We start from the raw sequence: 21,418 nt of genomic DNA on the forward strand, positions 1-21,418 counted from the left end.
TGGCTCTTGGAGTCACACTGTCCAGCAATCCCTGATTTAACCCTCGCCTAATCACAGGACAATTTACAATGCCCAATTAACCTGTATATCTTTGGACTGTGGGAAGAAAACCAGAGGACCCAGAGAAAACCCACTCATTCCATAGGGTTCAGACTCCTTAAAAGAGGATGCAGGGATTGAACTCCAACACCCTGAACTTTAATAGTGTTGTGCTAACCACTACGCTACTGTAGCACCTCTTTAGGGCTGAAATTCTTTATCTGGACTAGAAAGGGAGAGTAAACTGCTGACTTGTACTCCTTCCCCTCCCCCACCTTCTTAATCTGTCTTCTGCCCCCTTTCCAGTCACAATGAAGAGTTTCAACCCAAAATATTGACTGTTGATTTCCCTCCGTAGATGTTGTCTGATCTGCTGCTAAACCATCCCTGAACAACACTCATACCAAGTAGAGACATATTGAACTAAGTAAACCTACCCAATTAATACATTTGGTTTTATTTCTCAAAAAGATGTGTTCTCTCTGCCCAGCATCAACTATTCAGTGCATGGCCAAGTGGTTAAGGCTTTGGGCTAGCAATTTGAAGGTTGTTAGTTCAAGCTTCAGCCAAGGCAGTGTGTGTGTCCTTGAGCAAGGCACTTACTGCTCCTGCACGTTTACCATAGAGCTATAGAACATTACAGCACAGAAACAGGTCTTTTGGCCCTTCTTGGCTGTGCCAAACCATTTTTCTGCCTAATCCCACTGACCTGCACCTGGGCCATATCCCTCCAAACCCCTCTCATCCATAACCCAGTTTATAACCCAGTGGTGGCAGTTGCTGCAGTATAAGAAAAAAAAAGACTCAAAATATATAATAAAACATTTTATTCTGAATCAATAATTATTCATCTATAACACTTGCAGGGGGTATTTCTTTTTATTTTTGCATTCCTTAATAAGAAATAAAATGTAAGTGCCAGGCGTTGCCTGTCAAGATGATAAACAGGTTTTTGTAAGATGTGGCTTTAATGCAAGTAACTATTTGAGGCCTAGTTACATGGCCTGCTGTGTGCACTGACAAGGATAATGCAGCATTGTATTCACCAGGAGGAGAGACTGCAATCTCAATTGAGTGAAATACATTACTGTCACTCCTGTAAGATAGGAAGCCGGCAAATGAAAGTGGACTTTTCACATAAGGAGATTACGTTGTCCTGGATATTGTTGGGTATATCTGGTGTGACATTGACATTGCTTTCAACAAAGAACATGGAATCATCTGCCATTTCTGTGGAATATGTGTGTTGGGATGTCAGAAGGTGAGTCATCTCTGACTTGCTGTTGCTTCTTCCCTCACTTTATTCTCAGCATCTGGACATTGCTATCAAGGCCAGCATTTATTGCCCATCTCTAACTCATATTGGTCTGAGTGGTATGGTAAAGCATGTAAGTGTGAACCGCACTAAAGGTCTGGGGTCCCATAATAACAAAGTGGGCAAGGATGCCATATGTCCTCTCCTGAATCCATTGCTAATCTAGTAATTTGTGTAGTTTTTTTTACTTCAGGAACTGAAATTAAATTGTCATGATGAAACTTGATCTTAGATCTCTGGATAAATCGATCCAGAATTTTGGCTGCTGGTCCAATAACACTACTTCATAACCACTGAATAATATTTCAATATACACTTTAAAGAAAATATAAAATAAAGGCCATGATTTACAGTGTTTTGTATTCATAAACGTATCACTGAAATACCCTGAACGTTTTTGCTAAGATTGTGAACTACTGGAATCACAAAAATCATTGTCCTGAATTATCCCCTACTGCATTTATATTTAATTCTTCAAACATTCTGACAGGAAATCTACCGTATACAGTGAAATGGAACATCCCATGGCACATTGTACATATTAAATTTCTTTAGAAGGCTTACTCATTTGAGTAGTTTGGATTATACAGTCTTCTCTTTGATGGTGTGTCCATTTAACTAACATCCTATTGTAACACATACAAAATGCTGAAGGAACTCAGCAGGTCCAGCAACGTACATGGAAATGAATAAACAATCAGCATTTTGGGCTGGAAATGAGGGAGGAAGACGACAGAATAAAAAGGTGAGGAGAGGAGAAGGAGGATAGCTCGAAGTTGATAGGTGACACCAGGTGTATAGGAAAAGTAAAGAGCTGGAGAGGAAAGAATCTGATAGGAGAGGAGAGTGGACCATTGAAGTAAAGGATGGGATCCACGGGAGGTGATAGGCAGGTGAGAAGAGGTAAGGGGCCAGAGTGGGGAATAGAAGAAGAGGGACGGTGGAGGAAATTTTTTAACTGGAAGGCGAAATCAAATTAAATGTATACCCTTTGTAGCAATTTAGGCAAGGAAAGAGTGTCTGTCTCCTGGTTTTAGAGTTAGTTATTTCCTAATCTTTCTGTAAATTCAGCCACAGGGCATCAAAGACATGCAAGGATATACTATGAACGCTTCTCCAACATTTAAGAGTTTAGCTTATTTCTTCACTTTCATTTTCATTCTTCATACTTCACATCACTACTCTTTAATCAAAATTTAAAGTTCACCTAAACACTTTGAACTTTTTTTCGATCCAGGTTCATGTGTATGATTTAAATGTTAACAAATATGAACCAATTTGTGAGCAAGCTATCGTGAACAAGAAGAGAAATAAACTCACACATATTGCATTCAATCCAACCCACCCCATCATAATGGTCGGAGATGAGCGTGGCGGTGTGACAATCTTGAAGTTGTCTCCAAATCTCCGAAAACAGCCAAAGGTAAGACAGTATCTTGAATTTCTGATGTATTATGCAACAGAGTGCTACAATTTTTCTCCAAAGCCTCTATTATCTCCTTTAGCTCTAAAATATATTAATTAAATGTGATTTTTAAAAAATTTAATTCTTTTGTGAAGTATGTGGGTAATGAAATGCCAAACTTTGAGATTCAAAGAGATGCCATGCATTAAGGGCTTGCCTAATTACATAATACTCGGTAAGTACAATGCAGAATGGCATAACCTGTAAGTTTTTCTTTAGATCTATTATTGTAATTTGATGAAAATGAAGAGGAATCTTCATCAGATGAGTGAAATATATGAGAAGTGGACCCAGCTGGCACTTCATTATCATGAACTGTCCAACCACTTGATTACACTAACTTGCTGCAATGCTCCAAGTCACATTAAGGCATTATCTGCCGTTACATGTGGCTGACCAGGCATTCAGCAAAAGGAAAGTATCCAACGTTTATTTAGTCCTGCATCTCTATCTTAAAGTCAACTTCTTATCTTTGCAGTGACCCCTAGTTCTACATCCTCAAGTAAAATCTGCTCCATATCCACCCTGTTAAGACTCCTTGGGATATTGTACATTTCAGTCATCCCCTTGCACTCTTCCAAACTCCAATAAATGCAAGCCTAGCTAATCCAACATTTCCTCCTAAGAGAAACTACCCATTCCACGTGCTAGTCTAGTAAATCTAATCTGAACTGTCCCTAACATATTAGAATGCTTCCTTAAAGAGGAGACCACAATACTGTACATCGTCTTCATGACAAGGCTGTGGTCTCACCAATGCCTTATATAAATGAAGTGTACTTCCCCATTTTTGTATTTTAATTCCCCTATGAATAATAAAATCATGTTAACTTTCCTAATCAGTCACTGTATTTACACAATAACCTTGTGAAAATAATGCACTTGGAAACTCAACCCTTCTACAACTTTAAACTTTGTGCAATTGGACGCAGAGTTGTAGTTGGGGACATGAAACATAGGAAACCTACAGCACAATACAGGCCCTTCGGCTTACAAAGTTGTGCTGTACACATCCCAACCTTAGAAATTACTCTGCTTACCTATAGCCCTCTATTTTTCTAAGCTCCATGTACCTATCCAAAAGTCTCTTAAAAGACTCTATCGCATCCACCTCCACCACCGCTACTGGCAGCCCATTCCACGCACTCACCACTGTCTGAGTAAAAGACTTACCCCTGATATCTCCTCTGTACCTACTCCCCAGCACCTTAGACCTGTGTCCTCTTGTGGCAACCATTTCAGCCCTGGGAAAAAGTCTCTGACTATCCACATAATCAATGCCTCTCATCATCTTATACACCTATATCAGGTCACTCCTCATTCTCCATCGCTCCAAGGAGAAAAGGCCAAGTTCACTCAACCTATTCTCATAAGGCATGCTCCCCAATCCAGGCAATATCCTTGTAAATCTCCTCTACACCCTTTCTATGGCTTCCACATCCTTCCTGTAGTGAGGCGACCAGAACTGAGCACAATACTCCAAGTGGGGTCTGACCAGGGTCCTATATAGCTGCAACATTACCTCTTGGCTCCTAAATTCAATTCCACGATTGATGAAGGCCAATACATTGTATGCCTTCTTAACCACAGAGTCAACCTGTGCAGCTGCTTTGAGTGTGCTTTGGACTCGGACCCCAAGATCCCTCTAATCCTCCACACTGCAAGAGTCTTACCATTAATACTATATTCTGCCATCATATTTGACCTAACAAAATGAACCACTTCACACTTATAATTTTTTTTTAGCGTGTTGCACCAGACAGTCAGCCATTCTTGTCTGGTGCATAGTGTCAGGATTGGTCTCCTTTCGGGTCTCAATATGAACGTTCCTGACTTGACCCTTGTATTTTTTACGAGGCCAAGTGGCTAGCTCAATGCTCAACCCGGCACAGATGGAAAGCGTGCTCGGGGGCGACCCGATTTGGATTAGAACTCGGGAGCCTTCGCTCCGGAGTCTGGCGCTGATGCCATTGCGTCACCAGTGCAATGGAGAACGATTGAGAAATAGTAGAAAATATTGAATGCCCTCCAGCTTCCTCTCTGAATGTAAGTGCATTGAGGATGAAACACTCTTTCAGATGGTGGAAATCTGGAAGAACATTCAAAATCCTAGATGAACTCAGTGAGTCAAGCAGCTTTCATAGAGGGAAGTTGACAGTCTAGTTTCAATACTGGAAAGTAGAGAGATAACCAGTATAAAAGCGTGGAGGAGATAGTGGAGTGAAACATGAATCTAGGTGAGAGGAGGTGGGGAGTAGAAATGATGTAAGAAGCTGGGAGGTGGCAAAGGGCTGAAAAGAGGGAATCTGATAGAAGAGAACAGTGGACCATGGAATAAAGGGTCACCACGTTAGTATAGCGGTTGAAGCAATGTTTCACAGTGCTAGCTGTAAGATCAGGGTTTAAATACCACCACAGTTTAAAAGGAGTTTGTATGCTCTCTCCATGACCACATTGATTTCCTCTGAGTGCTCCTGTTACCTCGTACATTTCAGAGGCATATGGTTAGTGAGCTGCAGACATGCTATGTTGGCGCTAGAAGTTTGGTGACACTTGTGGGCTCCCCTCACAATTCTAATTAATTTGAGGTTTGATGCACACAACACATTTCACTGTATGTTCTGATGTACAATACATTTGACAAATAAGGCTAATCTTTATCTCTAATCTTTAAGGAGACTGAAGGGGGGAATATAGGGATGAGAATTTCATTTGTACAGTTCCAAATTATTTCATTCACTATAGCATTACCAAGTTATTAAGATTTGAAAATAATTTAATTATAAACTTATAGAAATTTAAATCAAATGATATTTATAGAAATATTTCATGCTTTTGCATACCTACAACCCTATTGTTAAACTAAGCAGATATCCTAAATGTGCTGTGTAGTGTTCCTCTTGATTTCATGTCAATACTGTAACTCTGAAATGGGACCATTCATCAGTGATGTGCCAATGATGAAGATCCTACTGGATTTTGAGCAAACCTTAATGTTACTGACATTCTGAATGAGCTAAACATTGATGATGAGCAGGCAGCAGACTAGCAGCATTTAAAGTGGATAGGGCAGCTGGTTCAGGACATCCTGAGACACTGAGTTATAACAGCAGTACAAATAATGAAGTGTTTATTTTTGAGCTCAAGGGAAGTAAAATCACGATGTTCTCCAAGGATGTGTACTAGATCCATGGCCTTTCCTAATAATGATTAAAACTTGGATGCACAGAGCAGTTTCAAAATTTTAGTTGAAATTCGGATATATGTGAACTAGGAAGTGGATAATAGTAAAACTCAATGAGATTTAGATAGATTGGTGAAATAGGAGGGTTGTTATCAGATAAAATTTAATGCTGAGAAATGTGAAGTGTTACATTTCAATAAGAATGTGAAAAGACAATATAAACTAAAGAGCACTATTCTGAAAGGGCTTTGAGAAAAGAGAGGCTTACATGGTTTTTTGAAAGTGACAGAGAAGGTTAGGAACATTGTTTAAAGAAGGCATATCAAATTCTTGGCTTTATTCACAGAAGAGGGTATGTGTGCAACATAGTCACAATGAGCCTTACTAAAACTGATTGAACTGCAGGTGGAGTATTGTGCCCAATTCTTGGCAGCAGATTTTGGGAAGGATGTAAATGCTTTAGAAGGCTTTAGAGAAGGTTACAAGAAGATCTGATAGAGATATTTAAGATGTTGGACTTGGGATCTTACCACTAAACATATATTTACCTCCCCCCTCACTTCCCGCTTTCCCACTAATCTCACTCTCAGCAATTATCCCTGAAAGCAGCCAAAATGCTACACCTGACCATTCACCTCCTACCTCACCTCCATTCAGGCCCCTAAACAGTCCTTCCAAGTGAGGCAACACTTCGCATGTGAATTTGCTGGTGTCGTCTATAGTATCCAGTGCTCCGAATGCGGCCTCCTCTACATTGCTGAGATCCATCGTAAATTGGGGACCACTCCACCTATCACCTTCTAGCTATGTTATCATTTGTTGATGGTACACAACCAAATTTGTATACGGTTGCTGCTGCTTAACCAATATTTTGATTGTAATTTATTGCCCTTGCAGTCTTAGAACATAAGAAGGGGAGGAATGAATTTGTAAATTTTCTTGTCATTGCAGCAAAATAAGGTGGGGGGGGGGGCACAGAATCAATGAGTCACAGTAGTAATAGCACCAACAGAGGCTATTTACACTGTTATGTCTGTACTGTTTCTATGAAAATGCCATCAAGTTACATTCAGTCTCTTGCTCTTTCCCCACAGCTCTGTAAATTATTTCCTTTTAAACACTTATTCAGCTCACTTTATCATGTCTCAACGATAATAACTGGCAATTTATTCTAAACCATAGCCACTCATTATAGTCATAATCATAGAATCATAGAGAACTACAGCACATAAACAGGATCTTTAGTCCATTTAGTCCATGCAGAATTATTATTCTGCCTTGTCCCATCGACTTGCATTTGGACCACAGTCCTCCATACCCCTCCCATCCATGCACTTACTCAAACTTCTCTTAAATGTTGAAATCGAACCTGCATTCAACACTTCAGCTGGCAGCTCATTCCACACTCTCACCCCCTGAGTAAACAAGTTCCCACTCATGTTCCTTTTAAACATTTCACCTTTCACCCTTAACCCAGGACCTCCTTTTCTAGTCTCACCAACCTCAGTGGAAAAAGCCTGCTTGCATTTACCATATCTATAACCACCATAATTTTGCATACAACCCCTTAAAATTTTGTATGATAAGCTTTTTCAAATGTCATTTTTAGTTTTTCTGTCAATCACCTACATTCTATGACCAATGTGAATTGTGGTTCACTACTCACACCAAAATATTGCCTAGAATGGAAATCCAAAGTTACTTATGATAGATCTGAGATATTGGAAGAGAAATTGGTCTGTGAAACAATTGATAAGTGGACTCACACTGACTATGCAACCTTTTTGTTGCACATCCAAGTCAATTTTTCATTGACTTCAGCAAATAACAAATCCTTAGAAATTTCTACTCTCTATCTACAATGTTCTTCTCCATAATAAATACCAGAAACAAAAGAACTTATGTCCAAAATACTAAACAGGAAAAAATTGCTACTTCTGTTTATATCACAAACCATCCTAACTTCTCTTACTGCCTCGTTGCCCTCACTGGACAATACTGGCCTATAAATATAATCAAAAAGTAACCATTTTTTAAGCACCTTTTAACATCCCATTCAAACATATAGTTGGAATTGTAACAAATGATATATTTAGCCCAAATAGTGATTACATACAAATTATGCTTCAATTGGTAAAGTAGCTTGAATTTTTAATGTGTATAGCTGTACTGAAGTCTTTTGCTTTTATGTTCTTACTTAGCCTTAACTTAATATTACTGAGGAGTCATTTTAGGCCATGAGACATAGGAGGAGAATTAGACATTTGGCCCATCGTGACTGCTCCGCCATTCAATCATGGCAGATCCTTTTTTCTAACTTCTTCAGCCCTACTCTCTGGCCTTCCCCTCGTAACCTTTGATACTGTGGCTAATCAAGAACCTTTTAATTTCCGCCTTAAATACACCCAATGAATTGACCTTCACACCTGCCTGTGGTAATAAATTCCACAAATACACCACCCTCCAGCTAAAGAAATTACTCTGCATCAGTTTTAAATTGACGCCCCTCCTGAGGCTGTGGCCTCTTATCCTAGACTCCCCCACCATGGAAAATATCCTTTCCACATCTACTCTGTCTAAACTTTCAACATTCAAAGGGTTTCAATGAGAATCCTCCCCCCCCACCATCCTTCTAAATTCAAGTGAGTACAGGTCCAGAACCATTAAACGTTCCTCGTATGATCACCCTTTCATTCCTGGAATCATCCTTGTGAACCTCCTTTGAATCCTCTCCAATGCCAGCACATCTTTTCTCAAATAAGGAACCCAAAACCATTCACAATACTCAAGATGAGGCCTCACCGGTGCCTTATAAAGCCTTAGCATTATATCCCTGCTCTTATATTCTAGACCTCTTGAAATTAATGCCTTCCTCACCTCCAAGTCAACCTGCAAGTTAACATTTCAAGTGTTTTACACAAGGCTTCCCAAGTCCCTTTGCATCTCAGATTTTTGGATTTTCTCCCCATTTAGGAAATAGACTGCACATTTATTTCTTCTACCAAAGTGCATGGCCATGCATTTCCCAACATTGCATTTCATTTGCTACTTTCTTGCCCATTCTCCTAATCTGTTAAATCCTTCTGCAGCCTTCCTGTTTCCTCGGCACTATCCACTCCTCCAGCAATCTTCACATCATCTATAAACTTGGCAACAAAGCCATATACAGCATAAAGAGAAGCAGTCCCAACACCGACCCCTGTGGAACACCACTAGTCACTGGCAGCCAAACAAAAGGATCCTTTTATTCCCACTCGCTGCCTCCTACCAATCAGCCAATGATCTAACCATGCCGGTAACTTTTCTGTAATACCATGGGCTCTTAACTTGGTAAGCAGCCTCATGTGTAGCACCTTGTGAAAAGGCTTCTGAAAATCCAAAATATACAACATCCACTGCATCCCCTTTATCTATCCTACTTATAATATCCTCAAAGAATTCCAACAGGTTTGTCAGGCAAGATTTTCTCATGCTATCTTTGTCCTATCTTGAAGTGTATCACAAAGTACTCCAAAAAATTTTTTAAAAACACAAGATAGGATGTTAATATCCCTTGTGCCAATGGATTGTGAGCACTTACTTGAGACTGCCTTGATGTTGGAAGTGGCACACAGTTGACATATGGGTTTTCAACTGGGCACACTCCTTCCTCGACATTCCATCGATTAGCCCCACTACATCTCTGTAGGGTTCAATGATGACTTCTGGTGTTCCAGAGTCACACCCAATTGTCTTCTCACTCTCTTGATGCTATCTTGGAGCCCAGGGGAGGTTTATTTGCTTGATCCAAAGCCAATGACTGCTTCCTTTTGCTGCCTTTGATGTGGCTTTGATGGTTTGCCATAGAGTCTGACCATGGATCCCTAGCTTCTTCGGCATTTTGATGGTGGATGTGGCTATAAATCCACTACATCCCACTTCCACAGGACAACCTTTGGTTTTCCAGCCCTGTCACTGAGCTTCAGCTGCCAGGTTCGTATAGTTTAGCCTCTTGTGCTCATATGCTTCAGCCACTGAATCCTCCCACAGGACTGTGAGTTCCACGATGTCAACAATCCATAATGAATTGGACCAGAGAACCAAGTCTGGCCTGAGGTTGGTGGCAGCAGTTTCTGGTGGAAAGGTGAGTTGTTTATGACATCCACCAGCATCTTCCAGTCATGGGTCACATTCATCTGTCCTGTTTCTGGCTTAGGAGGGAGATCTGTTAGTCTTTTTCCTCCCTCCCGGACAAATGGTGTTGGTGTCAGAGTCATTCTAGAGGGGAAGGAGTTGGTTGTTATTCTCTTAGTCTCGATTGCCACTGCCAGACCTTTCAAGACCTGGTTGTGACACACCATGTGCCTGCCTTCTGTCCGGCTGGTTTTGCAGCTTGCCAAGATGTACTTGAGGTTTGCCGGAATCAGATGCAGGGGTCAAGCTGGGTCCTCACCGATCCACTGGTGAAGGTTTTTTGTGAGGGAAGCACATCATATGTAGCTCTGATGAAAAGGCTAAGTCTGTTTGCTTCCATCTCCCATATGTCCTTCCAGCTGATTTTCCTCCTCTCAATGCTTTCCTACTGCATTCATTGCCCCTGCTTAGCCAGGGAGACAGCTTTTGCACTTCTGACTGTCTCTTCCTGTCACCATACTTCCTCAACAACCATCTTCCTTCACTCTGGAGTTGTGGCCGTATGCCAGGTGCGTCCACTTGCTGCCACACTGAAGCCACCCCTGCCATGTTGGACTTGCCCCACAATGTCTCTGTGCCTAAGGGCAACAGTTGCTTTCTGCACTGCATCAGCTGGGGTGCATTTCCACCCAGTTCATAAGGTCCATGCAGTATTACTGATGGTCTTGTCATGAGAGTCTTTGAGTGTCATCTGTGGATGCACCTTAGAATACTTGAAATCCTCTGTAAAGCCAGTGAAAGGTAGTTCAAGGGCTCCTTTACCATAGAGGCTGATGTTACTGAATTACCCTGGAACATCTAGGACACTTAGGAGTCCAAACTGTAAGCACCAGAGCTTCAGTTTTCCAGTTTTGTTGATGTTATCTAGGCCATTGGTGATGTGTATCTCTAGTTTCTGCACCTGCTTTGTCCGTGAGACTGGTGTTCACCGTCTACCCAGGCTTTTGACAGGCTGTCCAGTCACAGTTGGAATTGGGTCATCACCAATCAAGAACTTGATGTATTTCAGCAATCCCTTGACTATGGAGATGCTTGAAGATGGAGACTATGGAGATGCTTCATGACTTGCTGGGTTTGATTTTCATTCTGGCCTACTTGATGTTTTCCTGCAGTTTTCCAAGTAGTTGCTTGGTGCATGCTGTTGTAGTGGTCAGTGTTATTATATTGGCCATATGCCCTAATAGGGGAAAGACAAAGATGGGTGGTATGTTCTTTCACCACATACCACTCATCTTGAAGTCCTGAAAATGACCTCCATGGCCATTGTGAAGGCCAGGGGTGATATAGTGCAACCTGCCATAATGCCTACTTCCAGTCTCTGCCATGTTGTGGTAAAATCTGCTGTTGTGAAGCACAATTGCAGGTCCCCAGCATTGCGATGGGCTTTAGTGTCTGAAAGAAGTCAAATGCTTCCCAGAGGAGTGCAGGGGAATTGAGCTGAATACATTGGCAACGTCCAGGAAGATCACATAGAGATCCTAGCTGCTTGGATCTGGTGCCACATCATGCTTGTATGTTCCAAATACCCAGAGAGCCCTGGAATTCCTGTTTTCTGTACAGATGTATCAATGTACTTGTTTCTTTCCAGGTAGCTAGCCAGCCTCTGTACTAATACAGTAAAGAAGATTTTCCTGTTGATGTTCAAAAGGCAAATTGGTCAAAACTGACTGATGTTTTCTGCAAGCAAGAGAAAATCTGCAGATGCTGGAAATTCAAACCCAACCCCAAACCCAAACCTGGAAACCATGGCCCAAAACATCGACTGTACTTTTTTCCATAGATACCTGCTGAGTTCCTTCACAATCTCACAATCTGGAGCTTTCTTCCACTGTTTCCTTAGCTGTCTCCTTTCTCAAATTAGTTGCTCAATCTCCTGCCATCTCCTTCACTTTATTGGTGGTGATGATGTCTTTCCACTCTTCTTTGCGCTGACTCCAAATCACTCTCCCCAGTAGCTGTAGATGATGTCTCACATTGCATTCGACTTCTTTTCTGCTGCTCCTATTAATTGTTCAAAAATTTTCATTAAGTCTTTGACAATGGTTTTCTCTTTCTTAACAGCAGTTTTGGGCCACTTCACAAGCACTCTGCATCTTTTCATCTTTCTCTCCTTAGCAGGTGTTGGTGGTTAGGAGGGTCCCTCACCTGGGATTTCTGTGCTAACCTCCTCAGTAACAGGGGTGCTGATACTCTGCGAAGTTTGATTTGTGTCTGGTCGCTACGCTTCACTTGACTTAGTTGATTGGCTTCGCAAGACGGTCTGGTTGATGTGAGACCTCGTCCCTACTTCTTCAAACACTTTTTCCTCCCTTGATGAATCTTCAACCCCTTTTCTGAAGTTACTTTCTCCCACCCAGCACCTGTGCCCTTCTACTGCTGCTGGAGTTTTGGTGGCTTCTTGGGCAGTGCTCTCTTTATTCATGGTAGATCCCATTCCTAGGTCTATAGCCTTGTTATCAGTTATTGAGTTATCTTGCACCCCCACTCTTGCAGGCTCTAGGAGTATCTTCCTTTCTTTCCATTTGATAGACATTAATGGGTGTCTCCAACATACTGAAACTGCATTGAGGACTGCTGTTGTGGGTAGCTGGCACATGACAGGCCCATTGGAATCTATTCCCTCCTGTCAGCTAGTCTTTCCATGCTGTCATAAGGTCTTTCCCTTGTAATCAGCAGCCAAAACCTCATTCTTAACAATTGACTCCAACATCTTCCCAACAACTGAGGTCAGGCTAACTGGTCTATAATTTCCTTTCTGCTGCCTCTCTCCTTTTTTAAAAAGTGGAGTGACATTTGTAATTTTCCAGTCTTCCAGCACCATGCCAGGGTCCAGTGGTTCTTGAAAGATTGTTACTAATGCCTCCACAATCTCTACCGCTACCTCTTTCAGAACCCTAGAGTGCAGTTCATCTGGCCCAGGTGACCTACGTACCTTTAGGTTTTTCAGCTTTTTGAGCATCTTCTCCGTTGTAATAGTAACTGCACTCAGTTCTCTTTCCTCACACCCTTCAACACTTGGCTAGGGTGAAGACTGATGCAAAATACTTATTTAGTTCATTAGCCATCTCCTTGTCCCCCATTATTGTTTCTCTGGCCTCATTTTCTAGCAGTCCTACATCCACTCTCATTTCTCTTTTTTTATTTTTATATACTAGAAAAAGCTTTTACTGTCTATTTTTATATTGTTTGCTAGCTTGCTTTCATATTTCATCTTTTCCCTCCTAATGATTCTTTTAGTTGCTTTCTGTAGGTTTTAAAGCTTTCGAATCCTCTATATTCCTGCTAATCTTTGCTTTGTTGCATACCCTCTCTTTTGCTTTTACATTAGTTTTGACTTTCCTTGTCAGCCATTGTTGTACTATCTTGCCATTTGAGTATTTCTTTGTTTTTGGAATACATCTATCCTGCACTTTCCTCATTCTCCCAGAAACTCAAGCCATTGCTGCTCTGCTGTCATCCCCACCAGCATCTCCCTCCAATTTACCTCGGCCAACTCCTCTCTTATACCACTGTAATTTCCTTTACTCCACTAAAATACTGCTACATTCAGACTTTACTTTCTACCTGTCAGATTTCAAGTTGAACTCAATCATACTGTGATCACAGCCTCCTTGGGGTTCCTTTACCTTAAGCTCCCTAATTGCTTCCGGTTCATTACTTAACACCCAATCCAGTATAGCTGATCCCCTCGTAGGCACAATGACAAACTGCTCTAAAAAGCCATCTCATAGGCATTCAACAAATTCACTCTCTTCAGATCCTTTACCAAACTGATTTTCCCAAACTACCTGCATGTTAAAATCTCCCATGATTATCATAACATTGCCCTTTTGACATGCTTTTTCTATTTCCTATTGTAATCCCAGCTACTGTTTGGAGGCCTGTATATAACTGCCATCAGGGTCCTTTTACCCTTGCAGTTTCTTAACTCAACCCAGAAGGGTTTAACATTTTCCAATCCCATGTTACATCTTTCTACTGGTTTGATGCCATCCTTCATCAGCAGAGCCACCCTCTTTGCCTACCTTCCTATCCTTCCAATACAATGTGTAACCTTGGACATTCAGCTCCCAACTACAACCATCGTTCAGCCATGATTCAGTGATGGCCACAACATCATACCCAATAATCTGTAAAAGTGCAACAAGGTCATCCTCCTTATTTCTCATACTCCATAAATTGAGATATAACACTTTGAGTACTGTATTTGCTGCCCTTATTGATTCTGCATCCCTGCTCGCTGCAATTTTGTCCGATCTTCTGCCTGCCCTTCCTGACAGTCTGACAGCACGCTATCTTTGCTTTTTTACCATCCATCCTATCCTGAGTCCCTTCACTCCAGTTCCCATTCTCCACCAAATTAGTTTAAATCCTCCCCAACAGCTCTAACAAACCTGCCCATGAGAATATTGGTCTCCTCAGGTTCAGGTGCAGCCCGTCCTTTTTGTACAAGTCATACCTCCCCTAGAAGAGATTCCAATGATCCAAGAACCTGAAGCCCTTCCTCTCTGCACCAGCTTCTCAGCCACACATATATCTGTCAGATCATCTTGTTTCTACCCTTACTGATGCATGGCACAGGTAGCAATCCAGAAATTACTACCCTGGAGTTCCTGCTTCTCAGCTTTCTGCCTAGTTCTCTAAATTGTCTCTTCAGGACCTCATTGCTTTCCTTTCCTATGTTGTTGGTACCAATATGTACCAAGACATCTGACTGCTCTCCCTCCCTCTCCAAAATGATGTGGATGCAATCTGAAATGTCCCTGACCCTGGCACCTGGGAGGCAACATACCATCCAGCTGTTCTGTTCACGTCCACAGAATTTCCTGTTTGTTCCCCTGACTATTGAGTCTCCTATCACTACTGCTCCCCTCCTCTCCCTCTTTCCCTTCTGCAGCAAGACCCATGCTCAGTGCCAACAACCTGGTCTCTGTGGCATTCTCCTGGGAGATCATCGCCCAGAACAGTATCCAAAACAGTATTTTCTTGGTATTAAATTGAATAGGATAAAGGATAAAGCCAGTTAAACCCTTCTGTGCCAAATTTTAATGATAGAATTTAATTAATTATACAAAGGAACAAAAGAGGAAGAACTAAAGTATGCATTATAATAATTGATCAAGAGGCATGTTTCTGAACCCAGCCATAGGAGCTGGAAAATTTAGATTCATGTGAATAATAAAAATATGGAAGTGAAAAGCCAAAAGAAAGAATCAAACTACTAGGTCCAGGCTCTGCAATGTGTTTGACCCTTACTTATCCTCAGAAATGGAAATGAAGCAATCAGAAAACCAAGACGAGATGAGATATGCTCGTGGTACTAGCAATATTCCCATGTCACCACACAATAAATAAATATTATCATGTTCATCTCATTATAATATAAAGTGTTGCTTTATTTACATTAATATTATACAATATAATATCTTTCTGGGGTGGAAATCAACTATTTTGACCCACTCAGGTCTATATGTGACTCTAGGTCTACAATTGTGGTTATCTCTGAAATGACCAAACAAGAGCAATTAGAGGTGGGCTATAAATTCACTCCTTGCCAGTGACACCCAGATCCTGTAAAACAAATAAAGAAAAAACAATCCTGCTAATGTATGATGGTTCATGATGCAATTGATTTTACATGGCTGAATATTTAGACTTGTTTCTCTAATACAATTACTGCTCATTTTGTGTGCTGTGCTCCATATTAATTATTATCCCTATCGATTTTAGGCAAAGAAAGGACAAGAAGTGCAAAAAGGGCCTAAAGTGGAAAAAGCTAAACTGGACAAGCTACTGGCTCTGGTTAGAGACCCTGATGTCAAGGAGACCTAATTAGCCCTTGCTATGAGGATATTTATTCAACGTTTCCAAATGAATCAGCAGTCGTGTTTAGGCCTGACAGAATCAAAGCTACAACTGCTTAAGAAATGAAATACCCTGCATGTTTTATTTATAAACACAGCACAAAACCCTAAGAGCATAAGAATGTTTTGAGATATGATGAAATAAATCTGTCAACTTAGTATATATACAAACAAATTTATTTTTCCTCCTACTTATTGATGATTTTTTTTGTATGAAAATCTAGAGAAACAAACAGATGTTTTAGAACTGGTAGATTACTTTTGTGCAACTTACAAAATAAACTCTTGTATTTGAATTCTGGAGAGAAATAAAAGCTTTGAGCTAAATATTCTATAAATTGACCAAAGATTATTCTTGACTTTCCACAGTGGTGCTATAAATTAATATAAGGTACTATGCAAAATTCTTAGGCACATATATATAGCTAGGCTGCCTTAGACATTTGACAATGTGGGGTGGTAAATCTGGCCAGAGCAAAGGATGTCAGAGATGGTGAGGGTGAAGCGCCGCAAGAGGTGTGTGAGACATGTAGTGGAGGAGGAGTGCTAAGGGCAGGGAAGGGGTAGTCAGGGTGCAACCACACCCAGCCCTGAGATACCAGGTAAGGTCATTTGATTCCAAACAACTGGTTTATTGATCCCAGAATGTCTCGCTGGTGCTTACCGCTCCCTCTCACTCTCCATTCACAATAGAGACCATATTAGAATCAGATTTATTATAGAATTTGATTTGTCATAGAATTTGTTTTTGCAGCAGTACAGTGCAATACTTAAAATTACTATAGTACTGTGCAAGACTCATAGGCACCCTAGCTCTATATATATATGCACACCTAAGTTTTTGCATAATAATGTATTCTGGATTAATAATAATAGTTAATTAAATAATATTTAATATTGATTAATAATTCCAGATTATAAGGGAAAATAAAAATCTCACCCTACTTCTACTAAGTCATGGTCTAGTCATCGACTAAAGAAACTATTGATTTTTTTTCCTAGTAAAGTGTTATGGACTTGCAATATGAACCAGCAAGGTCCCCTGCAGAGTATTTCTAGTGTTGTTTATTGTACTTCATATTTCCATCATCTACAATACTTTGCATTTTGATTTTCCAACAGGTTACCATCAAGTATTTTAGTTGAGGACATAACAAAAATAACACATATTCTAAACACAAGAAATTCTGTAGATGCTGAAAATCTTGAGAAACACACAAAAATGCAGACTTCCATTTATATTCTGCAGGTTATGATTTAATTCTGATTATGGTTCAACTATGACAACTTGCACTGTTTCTCTAATAGCATGCCGTTTTGAGCCGCTTATCTAAGATGTTTTTTCACTGGAGGGGGCCCAGAGGAGGTTCATAAGAATGATACCAGGAATGAAAGGGTTAACATATGAGGAATGTTTGATGACTCCAAGCCTTTACTCTTTGGAGTTTAGAAGAATGGGGGGGTTGGGGTATCATTGAAACATTGGATATTAAAAGGCTGAGAGAGAGTTGATGTGGAGAGGATGTTTCCTGCCGTGGGGGAGTTTAGGACCGGAACGCACGGCCTCAGAATAGAGGAATGTCCATTTAGTTCAGAGATGTGACAGAATTTCTTTAGCCAAAGGGTGCTGAATATGTGGAATTCATTGCCATAGATGGCTGTGGAGGCTGAGTCATTGGGTATATTTAAGGTGGAGGTTGATAGGCTTTTGATTAGTCAGTGCATCAAAGATTACGGGGAGAAACCAGGAGAATGAGGTTGAGTGGGATAATAAATCAGCCATGATGGAATGACAGAGCAGACTCAGTGGGCTGAATGGCCTAATTCTGCTCCTATGTCTTATGGTCTTCATACTAAAAAATATCTCATAACCAAGTAGACCCTCCTTTCCATTTTCCCCTTTAAACTACAGTATTTTTAAAGTGTAACAACCATATCCCTTTGCTATTTTCCTGGGTCTACATTTTTTTAATGCTATCAGACACCTTGAAGGATTTCCTCATACTGGCTAACCTTCCATTTCTCATTCTATTCTAATTATATTATGGAAAGTATCTTGCTGCCTTGAGCCACAAGAAGCTGTCATTCTCTTAGAATAAAAGCCAAAAAAGAGAAAAAAAAAGTTCAGATGATGGAAATTTTAAATTAAAATGGAATATGCTGTAAAAGGCCCAGTAGGTCACTATCTGTGAAGAGAAATATGGTTAATATTTAATGTTAAAATAGTCTGTAACAATGGAAAACAGTGAAAACTAATTAGTTTTAAATTGCAAAGAAGGGCAGGAATGGATAGGACAAAGGGAATATTTCTGATAGGGTGTGGGACAGGTTTACTGCAGAATACACTACTTGCTGTGCATGGTGGTGGTAGAATTGGTTGAAACAGAACCGCAACGTGAACGCTTCTACCATGGCCCGACAACTTGTGAATGTGGAACTGAGCCACAAACTATGCAACACCTCCTGCAATGCCCATCGCTAGAGGAACCCTGTACTGCTGCACATCTTGCCGAATTCATCAACAAGGCACAAAAATGTGTCCAGTTCTGGCTGGGCCATGTATAGACTGTCCATGGACACGACAAGATGACGACTGCAGAATAAGTTGCAGAGATGTTCCAGTTGATGGGTAAGGGGGAGGGGACCAGTTAGAGAGAGATAAGAATGAACTAAAACATATACTTACAAAACATAAGCATTCATTTTTAGTGTAACCTGTGCAAAAATTTACAGCTTATCAGCACTATTTTTAAAGGTCTTAATGGTCTGGGGGTGGAGAACATCATAGAATTGCTTTTATTTTATAGTTCTGCTCAAGCTCTCAGATCTTCCAGCAGTCTCTTAAATTTAAGCAATCTCCCTCAAGATAATTGGCAGATTGGCTTTTTTTTAAAATTATGCTCAGAAACTGTGGATTTCAATACCTAAAACTATCAGGGATACAGACTTTGTTGACATCTTTAAACACCAGTTCCAAACATATTTATTTAACTTTGCTTTCAACTAACATCTTTTTGTCTTTTATTTTCATGTTTACACTATATCCCATGGTACTTTGAACTACATGCTCTGCATGAAAAGTGCTCTATAAATACTGTTATTGTTATTTTTAGTTATTTGCAGGTTTGTTGGCATTGATGAAGTGGTCATTAGATCGACAAGAACTGCAAAGAGTAAATACTTTCACTGAAAGCAAGACAAATGCAAGGGAAGCAAATGGAAGAAATAGGCTCTTTGCTGGTGCTCTGCTGGGTGTCAAGCTGGAAAGGATCACAAGACCATGTTGGCAGAAGAGACGAAGAATACAAAGAATTCAGTGGTCTGATCTGATTTATTACCACTCTAAGAATATTCAGAGAATACATTTCCATACTATACCTCAGCATTAAATTCCCTCAGCCGCCAATCCACCCTTTCCACCAGCGTGTCAATATTTCCATCAAGTCTGTTATTATCCTCCTCATAATTTGGTATTTTTCCATGTTTTGTATAATCAATTGATTTGGAAGTTATGCCCTATATACTCAAGTCCATATCATTAGTAAAGATAATTACATTCTAGTCCCAGTCCCTGGGAAAATTCACTGTCACTTCCCACCAGACTGATAAACCGTCTGTTATTGCCACCTTCATGACCTTAAGTTAATTTTATATTGATGCAGCTGCTGTCCATTTTATTTCATGGCCTTCAACCCTGATGACAAATTTTTATGCAGCATCTTATCTTATACTTATGCAAACCAGATACAGCATATCAATAAAAACACAAAATGCTGGCAGAGCTCAGCAGGCCAGACAGCATCTATGGGAGGAGGTAGTGACAATGTTTCAGGCCGAAACCCTTCATCAGGAGGGTTCATCACTTCATCACTCCTGGTGAAGGGTTTCGGCACGAAACATTGTCACTACCTCCTCCCATAGATGTTGTCTGGCCTGCTGAGTTCTGCCAGCATTTTGTGTTTTTATTTATTTCCAGCATCTGCAGATTCACTCGTGACACCATATCAAATGCATTTCTGTCATCAGCTCTCTGTTACTTTTATCAATAAATTCTATTAAATTATACACAATTTTACTTTGACAAATTTATCCAAGGGAGATTATTCTGACCCTGTTTCAAGAACCTTTCATCTCCCTTCCTGTTAAATCGACTTAACTGTAGTTACTGGACTTATTCCTGGATCAAGAAGTTAATATTTGTAATTGTCCATCCTCAGGTTCACCCCCGTATTAACGATTATGGCCAGAGCCTCTGTAATTTCTTTCCTTACTTCCTTCAGCATCACAAGATACCATCCCATTAAGTGCAGCTAACCTTTCCAGTACCTCCCCTTAATCAATTTTTATTCCATCCTGAATCAGAATTAGTTTTTTGGCTAGAACTTAAGCAGCATCAGCATCAGTAAAGACGGATGTAAAATATTTAGTATTTCAGCCACGTTCACTGCCACAATGAGTAAATATTCTTTTTGATGACTTCTTCTCTTATAACCTTGTTCCAATTCAGTTGTTACTATTCAGTCGGTGGATTCACTCTTCTATTTGCTACTAGTCTTTTCTGTGTTCCCTTTGTCTATTATTTTAGTGTTTGCTTCTCCTCCCAGGCTGCTTTTTTATTTGTTAAGAGCATGTTGTATGCTCTTTTGCTGCCTGTTTCATCATTTGAAAAGCTTTGATTTTAATCTCTCTGTGCTTTCCCCCATAAGAATATATTTAGACCAACTGAAAAGTATTCAAAGGTCTCCGTTTTTTTCCACGTTACGTCAGTAAGACCATAAAGATATAGGCTATTCAGCCCATCAAGTCTGCTCTGCCATTCAATCATGCGCTGATTCAATTCTTCCAATCATCCCCATTCCCCTGCCTTCATACCATACCCTTTGATGCTCTAGCTAATCAAGAACCTATCTCTGCCTTAAATACACCCAATGATTTGGCCTCCACAGCCACTTGTGGCAACAAATTCCACAGATTTACCACCCTCTGACTAAAGTAATTTCTCCACATCTCAGTTCTAAATGGATGTCCTCCAATCCTGAAGTCGTGCCCTCTTCTCCTAGAATCCCCTACCAAGTAGGACAAATCTCTTTCCATTGAAAATGACCCTTAAGTTAGTTTTTTATGTTGTACAGTAGACAAATATCTGGAAGAACTCAGCTGGTCAGGCAGCAACTATGGAAGGAAATGGACAGACGAAACCCTTCATCTGGTACCTGCTGAATGTTTCCAACAGGTAGTGTTTTTCCTTGAGATTCCAGCACTGGTAATCTCTTGTGTCTCTTTTTATGTTGTGTTTTCCTTTTCCAAAGGTATTGTAAATAAAATTTTGATCCTTATTTTCTAGATATAGTCCAATTAATTGTTGTTTTACTTGACCT

General features: G+C 40.4%; 1 protein-coding gene across 1 annotated transcript in view; it reads left to right on the forward strand.

Annotated features, from left to right (window-relative positions):
* Positions 1–16,378, forward strand: part of dnai1.2 (dynein, axonemal, intermediate chain 1, paralog 2) — a 147,865-nt gene extending 131,487 nt beyond the window's left edge. Inside the window, exons 19-20 of the mRNA XM_073064242.1 lie at positions 2,592–2,777; positions 15,907–16,378. Of these exons, the coding sequence (XP_072920343.1) occupies positions 2,592–2,777; positions 15,907–16,008 (288 nt within the window). The 3' untranslated portion in view covers positions 16,009–16,378. The remainder of the gene's footprint in view (positions 1–2,591; positions 2,778–15,906) is intronic.
* Positions 16,379–21,418: the final 5,040 nt, after the last annotated feature.

Source organism: Hemitrygon akajei, chromosome 13 (genome assembly GCF_048418815.1).
Source record: "Hemitrygon akajei chromosome 13, sHemAka1.3, whole genome shotgun sequence".
Lineage (NCBI taxonomy): Eukaryota > Metazoa > Chordata > Chondrichthyes > Myliobatiformes > Dasyatidae > Hemitrygon > Hemitrygon akajei.